An 8,742-nucleotide genomic window follows, 5' to 3' on the forward strand; every position below is an offset into this window, starting at 1 on the left:
GGTGCATATATGAATAATCAAGAGATCCAGGTTGCTACCTAGACTTTCTTGTTAACCCAAAGCTATCAAGAGTATTTTTCCTACAGTAGGAATATTCTTTGGAAGAGGCAAGCAGAGGAAGAGAGACTGATTTTGAGAGCACAGTTTCAAAGCAAGGTCACATAACATACAGGTTTCAATATCACATCTTTCCCTCCTCTTGGTGCTATTCTCAATGTTCAGTTTTCTTTCTCACACATCCCCTTATGTAATCTTTCTGCCCTTTCTTTCATCTTCTTTGTGCCTTATACCTTTGGTAATTTGACTAATTCTCAGTTATAGGACAAAACTGTATGTGTTTGTGTTCTTACCCTAATGCTTATCCATATGAGTTGTTGTTCCTTTAAGTCTTGGGAATGGTCATAGTGTAAGAGTTCCACTTGGGATAAGATACAATCAGGACTGGTCAAGAATGTCCACCATTGAGAAAATAGTGGAGTCTGGAGGGCTTGCTGATGACCACATATGCAGGGTGTTGGTGAGTTGTTGGTGACTCTTAACTGGACATTTGTTTGGGAAAAAACTGGGCTTCAATCAGCAGCTTACACATTAACCAATTAGTGTAACAGTAAGTAGTATTTGGAAGTCAATTTCAATACATAAATTAGTTTAATTATCAGCTTACCAGCCAGTTAGTGTGTCACCATGTTAAAAATAAGACCATTGATATTTCATTAATGACCTGATAATCTATGTCAAAATCTCTCATTATTTCCAGGAAGACTGATGTATTCATAGAACACTCAATAAAGAAAGCAATGTTAGCATTGGATGGAAAATACCTCCATGTTTTAATTGGAATGAATTAATTAGAGCCCTTAGATCTGAAAGACTGGTAATAAAATGTAAAAGACAAAACATTCTACCTTAAGGTTTAGGCTAGAGCTTGGGTGATGGGGAAGAGACATATGGAACTTAGTTACAGGGAAGGGGCAAAGTGAGGGATGAGATTTAAACCCAATAAAAGTGTAATGGACATACGAAGAAGAAGGGAATTGGAAAATGACAGAATGGAGATAACATCTAGCTGAATCCTAGGTGCATGTGGAGAAAAGGCAGAAATCACTAGACGTGCCTAGCCAAAGCCAACCAGAATTAGCTGTACCATGTGTACGGGTGGAAAAGTAATTGTGTAATGTAAGCCACTGACATTGCACAGTGCTTTTTCATGTGGTATTTTTTTTCATTAGCCAATTGACACAATAAATAACTTGCATAAACTCTTCAAATATTAGTTTAATATTTAATGCTAGTGCATTCAGTATTGCTAGTGCATTTCTACTGCTGTGTAATACATGACCATGAACTGCACTGCTCACAACACTTGTTTATAATACAACCATTCTGTAGGTCAGAGTGTGGTAGGCTTCAGTGGTTCTCCACTTAGGCTTTCATGGCCACCATCAAGGTGATGGCTGGGCTAGGGTCTTGTATGAAATTTCTAGGGAAGAATGCACTTCCAAAGGCATTCACCTTGTTGGCAGAATGTATTTCCTTATGGCACTAAGAATGATGTTCCTACTTTTTGGAGACGGTCAGCTGGGACCCTTTCTCTGCTGCTCCTAGAGACTGCCTGAATTCTTTCTCATGTGGGCCCCTAAATCTTCAAACTAGTAACTATCTGTCAAGCGCTTCTCAGGCATTGAATCATTTTGGGTTACCATTCCACCACTAGTTTAAAATTTTTGCTTGTGAAAAATCTTTTCTTTTGAGGGCTCATGTGATTAGATTTGGTCTACCCTGTCTTTTCATGGCTTGCTATCTCATTTCATTTTAGTGAGATAATCACTTCTAAATTTCCATCTGCTGTCTTCAGCACCAAATGCAATGCTTCCTTGAAGCAGAAAGTTCTAAATTCCATAAAGTTTAGTAATGTAACAGTCCCAGGAGGTTAGGAGACACCTGGAAAGATTTCAAGCACCCCTCTCTGGGGCTTCCTGAGTGTGTTGGTTCTGTGGAGTTGCATAATATACTTATCCATACAAAGTATTATAATGTGAACTACAACTCCAGTAAATATGGTATCATCCCAAGAGAGACAATTTTTCTGAAAAGACCATGAGGTTTGTGTCCTTGATGACAAGTCAACTTCCTAATTTATGTAGGTATCATCAATTCCTGTTTGTTGAATCAATGAACAGAATATAAATGGTGAATCCAAAATGGAAGGACCAACTTCTTTCCTACAATATAAAATATAGTGAGAAGAAACCAGATGGCAGAACTAGAGATGGACTGTATTTTAAGAGATAGGAATTAAAATTACTTTTAACTTTTTTTCTTTTTTACTCTTTTAATGTGGCTACTAGAAAATTTAAAATCAAGTACATGGCTCAAATTATAGTTCTACTGAACAGTTTGGTCTAGAGAGAGCTTTTTTGTTTCTTCACAGGGATCTGCCATGTGGTCCAACATCAGTGCTGCCCCTTTTCTACTGACTGGCTTCCCAGGTCTGGAGATATTTCATCCTTGGATTTCCATCTCCTTCTTTGTGATTTATGTCTCCATACTCCTCAGCAATGGCACCCTCCTCTTCCTTATCAGAGAAGACCCCACCCTCCATGAGCCGATGTACTACTTTTTGGCTATATTGGCAGCCACGGACCTTGGAGTGACTTTAACAACGATGCCCACAGTGCTTGGTGTTCTGTGGCTTGATCATAGGGCAATCAGCCATGGAGCTTGCTACTTTCAGGCCTATCTAATCCATTCACTCTCTATTGTGGAGTCTGGAGTCTTGCTTGTTATGGCCTATGATCGTTTTATTGCCATCCGCAATCCTCTGAGATATACCTCCATTCTCACCAATGCTAAGGTGGTGAAGATAGGTCTGGGGGTTCTAATGAGGGGGTTTATACTTATTGTTCCCATAATCACCACCCTCTCTGGATTCCCATACTGTAAATCCCATGTCCTCTCCCATGCTTTCTGTCTGCATCAGGATGTGATCAAACTGGCCTGTGCTGACATCACCTTCAATAGACTCTATCCTATAGTCCTGGTCTCATTAACTGGTTTCTTGGACTCTGTGCTTATCCTTATCTCTTATATTCTAATCCTTAATACTGTGATGGGAATTGCCTCAGGTAAAGAGCAGGCTAAGGCTCTAAACACTTGTGTCTCCCATATTAGCTGTGTTCTGGTTTTTTATGTCACTGTTACTGGGCTGACCCTCATTCATCGATTTGGGAAATATGTACCACATATAGTTCATATTATCATGAGCTATATCTACTTCCTCTTTCCCCCATTTATGAATCCAATAATCTATAGTATTAAGACCAAGCAGATAAGGAATGGTATCAATCGCCTTCTCTCTCTTCATAGAATTTAATTCTGATCTCTTTACCTTGGGGTCTCTCCCCACTACAGGATGGGTTTCTTGGGAGAATGGACTATGGACTATGTGAGGCCAATGTGGCTTGCAATAAAAAAAAAAAAACTGGCATTCCTGTCATTTAAAACACAGCCTTATTACTCTAATTCTTAGCCCCTTACCACCATCATACTCTGAAGGACACTGACTTTAGTCCTGTTGCTCTGTTTGGTAGATTGGTTTGCTATATACTGCCATTTTTCTCATCTGGTAGAATTGTCTTCATGATTACCTGAAGCCAATGATACTTGAAATGTTTGCAGAGTCTATTCATTGAGAAGGGAATGAGATAGCTTGCAAGAGTTCCCTGGAATTTTGTGGAAAATAGTTAAACATTTCTTGTATGCCTGAAAGCACATCAGAGATGATGGGGGAGTCTTAGAAAACTCTATTAGTATTATATGGTGCTAGAGTGGATAAGAAATAAAGAAGAATGAGCACTGGGTGTTATATGCAACTGATCAATTACTGAATACTACATCTGAAAATAATGATGTGCTATATGTTGGCTAATTGAATTTAAATTAAAAAAAGAGAGAGAAATGAAAATAAGATATTCAGGCCAAGAGAGGGCTCACTGCCAAAACCTCTCAAGGCCAAAGAAGAACTTTGATTCCAGCAGATGCCAGTATAACAAGATGCCCACTCTAGGTAGATTAATGAGAAGCCTCTGAGTTGCTGATATCTGATGTCTTCAAATTTAGGGGATGAAGACATCAAACCAGTACAATAAAATAAAGTTCCATTTCTGGCATACCTGAATTTTTGTTTTGTGTTCTGCAGTTCATAACCTTGACATACACTTAATGAAAAAGGATACTTGTCAAAGAAACATTCTAATATGTGCACAGGGCAACATTTTATCTTTTTCTGGATTGAGGGGATGATAGTGAAATATTTTCAGGAAATATTATATTTATATGGACTTGAAACACATAAAACATTTAAGGAAAGTTCTCTCAGGGCCTCCCCTACACTTTATTCCATGCAGAGGTAAACATGATGAGAATCTGTACATCAGCAATATAGGAAGAAAAGTTTTATTAACTCATCAAACAGTAAAGAGGGCTAGAGAGAATGATGTACATTCAACAAAATAACTGAAAATATGTTGGAAAATAGAATGTCAATGTAGTCAATCAATAATTAGTCCATGCCGTTTTTTTTTTCTTTTTTTTTCTAACTGGAGAAGGAATTGCATATCCCTATGTCTTACTGGATCACTGGAATGATTTCCTATAACCAACAGATTCTCTTCTAAAGGAATTTATTTCTCCATTAGAAATGGTTATTTCTAAAATTATCTTTGAAAACCATTGATTTAGATCTTCCATCACTGTTTGCTTCCATTCTTTTTTTTTTTTTAAGATTTTATTTGTTTATTTGACAGAGATCACAAGTAGGCAGAGAGGCAGGCAGTGAGAGAGATGGGGAAGCAGGCTCCCTGCGGAGCAGAGTCTGATGCGGGGCTCGATCCGAGGACCCGGGATCATGACCTGAGCTGAAGGCAGAGGCTTTAACCCAATGAGCCACCCAGGTGCCCCATGTTTCCATTCTTAATTCAACCAGCTTTTTTTCTTATTTTAATTAGGCTTCCCCATTGATTCTATGAGCAAGAAGAGAATAATAGATCAATTGGCCTGTACAGTCCGGGAAGTTTAAAAATTAAAAATAAAAGAATATATAACAAGAACTTAAAAGCAAGGGAAAAGGTACATTTAAAAAAACAAAGCAATGGTGATATAAGTAAGTCTAACATAACAAGTGTTTCTAATAGAGTGACACCTAGAAACGAATTCAGAGAAAAACAATGAAATATACAAGGTAATTCCATAGTTATAAACTATTTAAAGAAGATGTAATGGGCATGATCTTTATTTTTTATCATCTATTTATATATGTGCAAAAACATCTTAAAAATTTAAGATTTCATAGAAATATAGTTAATAATCAATTTTACCATGCCATCTTATTATCTATAAAGTTATATTCTTTTGTAGTATATACTCTGTTCTCAAACTTTCCCAAATAAAATGGGTAGAGTTTATCTAGACATATGGAGCATACTGTTACATTTAAAAAAGCTAAAACTGTAATCATGTTATACCATTGACTATAGTAATTTTATTAGCATCAATTTATTCTTAGGAAAATGGAAAATTTGTTAAAAAAAGAAAAAAAGCCAAGTATGGTAGAAAGAATATAGTCTTCGAAGAAAAAATCACATCTACACTTGCTTCCTTCACTTTCAACCTTTGTGATCTTGAAAAGTCATTAAATCTTTGAGCCCCAGTTATCTATCAATTAAGAATAATAAAATGCATGCTATTGGCATCCATATGTCCTGTTAATTACATTAATATCATTGTATTGGCAAAGATAGACATCTGAAGATTTCAACCTGTCAGAACTAAAATAGAAGGGAAGAACATTCAGCCAGTAGGAAATCATTTAATATATGATGATTCTTTCTCATGATGAAATACATAGTTAATATGAATAAAAATTATAAGTTTTAAATAGCCTTTGGAAATGATGGTGCTTCTTCAGGCGTTTCCCTCCATCACTCTCAATATAGTTTTCTCTTATGAGGACACAAAGACATCCAGTCTGTTGACTTGTATTTCTGATTCCTTCTTGTCTTCATGTACCTTGACAACCTAGACGGTTTTATTTTCACTTCTTTGGAAACTTTAGCCAGTATCCTATGTATTTTGTGTGTTTAATTTTTTGTTTTGGCTTATTTTAAATTAATCCTAAACATTTCATTCTTTTATAGTCTTCTGAGAAAACGGAACAAAACAAAGCAAGGTGACCCTTGATGTAGATCTTAACATTTTCTAGACCTTGTGCCAACACATAACATAAATTAACTTACACTATATTTACCATCATTCTCAGGGGTATTTACTTAATCTTTGTGAAGATCATTTCAATGACTACCATCACACCCTTTTTACAGATAAGGAAGCTCCAGTGCTGTGTGTGTAAAGACACAGAACCTGTAAGTAAGACTGGGATCATACTCATACTCCAGGGCCCCTGCCCTTATCCACGAATTACAGTAATTTGAAACAAAGTTTCCAATCTAATCTAATTTGATATGACTATTGATCATTCTCAAGTCCTTCCTCCTGTTCTCATATTTGTTTTCTGAACTCAATACACACATATAAACGGCCCAGGAGACATTTCTACCCGACTGCTTACAGACATATAAGACCCTAACCTGAATGATTCTCTTCATTCTTTTTTTTCCAAATCCATCATGAAAAACAATGCTTACTGCACAAGAGTCAAACAACAGTTCCTGATTACCTAATAAAGTCAGTCTCTTCCGTGATCCCTATCTTAATAAGTGGAGCTGCTCTTCACTCAGATAAAATCAGAGGCAGATGTCATCTTCCTGTTTTCTCTCTTCTTAATCTACCACCTTCAGTCAATTTCTCCTCTTTCTAAGTCATAGACTCTTTCTCCGGTCCACGGCTATGCCACACTACTGACAAAATCTCATCACATCCACATCAACACTCCTTCTCACCTGGATTATTGTAAGTTAGTCCTACACACTCTTCACTCACTCTTCTACTTTTTCAACAAATCCTTCAAGCTTTCACCAGAGTAAACTTGTAAAAGGGATTATCTGATCGTGGTCCCCTCCCCCTTTACCTCATACTCATTGCTCTTAGAGTGAAGTCAAACTCCTTACATGATTTGTAAAGCCCAACATGATTAGAACCTGCTGCCCCAGATTCATTTTGTATCACACTTCGCCACATTTTTTTTTTTTAGCTATACTAAAATTCTTTTTGTTTGAATTCATCATATTCCTTTCTTGCCTTTGGCCTGTACACATTTTTCCTCTGTTTGGAACTGGACTCTATCCTACTCACAACTACCATTTTCCTTATCTTCCTCCTTGTTCACATTTCCTTTGGGAAGTTTTCACTGATCCCAGAGATAGTACCTGTGTGCTTCCATTAGCATGTTATCATCAATGCAGTAATGACAGTGGTATGGAAATGTATGGTTAAAGAAAAAAAGAAAAGAAAAGAAAATTTATGATAGATATTTTCTTTCTGATACCCATCATACTATACTCTGTTCATTGTGAAGCTGATGCAAAAAGATTAATGATCTAAAAATAAGATAATTTTTAAAAATATTTTATTTATTTGACAGAGAGAAATCACAACTAGGAAGAGAGGCAGGCAGAGAGAGAAGAGGAAGCAGGCTCCCTACTGAGCAAAGAGCCTGATGTGGGGCTTGATCCCAGGACCCTGGGATCATGACCTGAGCCAAAGGCAGAGGCTTTAACCCACTGAGCCACCCACATGCCCCCCAAATAAGGTAATTTTTAAGACAAAAAGTTAATTGCCCCCATAGCTATTAAGAAATTCACTTGTGTTCTTCTAAATCAGAACTTATTTCCTCAAAGGAATAGAAAAGACAAAAATGCAATTGGAATTCATAAGCTCTAGGATCAACAATGGCACATGTGACCCTTGAGAGAAATAGGTATACTTGTGTCATTTAAGGTGGACAACAGGAAGGATATGCATGGATTTCTTAAACCCTGATGCTGAGGATTTGGTTGCGGGGGGGGATCATATAAGCAAATTCTGGTATTCTACCTCTGCTGGTATCTGAGTTTCCAGTCTTCCTCCCACATTCTTTGGGGAATGCATGTATGACCTGAGGATATTGTTTAAGAGGCCCAACCACTCCCAGAAAGAGGAAAGAGATCAGGGGGTCTCCTGAGTGGCTTTAAATCTCTGGGGAAGTGATTCCTACATATATAAGCTTTCTAATGGGGCCTCCTGAGGTGGCTATGTGAGGGAAACATCTAAACCTAGTCTTCAAATAGGGCAGGAACAAGTCCGTGTTACAGCAACAAGACTGGAGTGGGAGAGGACTGGGAACAGAAATAAGGAATGACTCTTTTCCCTTCTGATGTTACATGTAGTCAAGAGAAGAATTTAAGAAGGTTTTCCAGAGGCTTGCATAGACAGAAGATCCCAGCTGAGGTGAGAGACATCTACAGCACAGACGTCTTCCTTTTTTATTTCAATAAGTATATAAAAGAAACTATGCCAGATTTGGCTTTCTAATCTGTGATCCTGGTTGGGTTGGCATCACCATAACCATGATTGCCCTAAATTAAGTGTGACATTGTGTGCTTTTATCCATTTTTCTAGGCAGTTTATAGTTTTTATTAGATCTTAATAGCTAGCATGCTTACCTGTGTGTGTGTTTACACTTTAGCACTACTGTCTTAGAAAGGGCATGTGAGACTCCCTAGGAAAAATAGAAAACCTGAGACTCTG

General features: G+C 37.3%; 1 protein-coding gene across 1 annotated transcript; it reads left to right on the forward strand.

Moving 5' to 3' along the window:
• Nucleotides 1-2,440: 2,440 nt before the first annotated feature.
• Nucleotides 2,441-3,373, forward strand: LOC123949385 (olfactory receptor 51B2-like). Its single transcript, XM_046016803.1, has one exon. It carries the CDS (start codon nt 2,441-2,443, stop codon nt 3,371-3,373), a length of 933 nt encoding a protein of 310 aa, XP_045872759.1.
• The last annotated feature ends 5,369 nt before the right edge of the window (nt 3,374-8,742 follow it).

Source organism: Meles meles, chromosome 8 (genome assembly GCF_922984935.1).
Source record: "Meles meles chromosome 8, mMelMel3.1 paternal haplotype, whole genome shotgun sequence".
In the NCBI taxonomy this organism is placed as follows: Eukaryota; Metazoa; Chordata; class Mammalia; order Carnivora; family Mustelidae; genus Meles; species Meles meles.

Bases quoted from the DNA above. Each gene is read 5' to 3' on its own strand.
- LOC123949385 (XM_046016803.1), top strand. From the start codon at position 2,441: ATGTGGTCCAACATCAGTGCTGCCCCTTTTCTACTGACTGGCTTCCCA.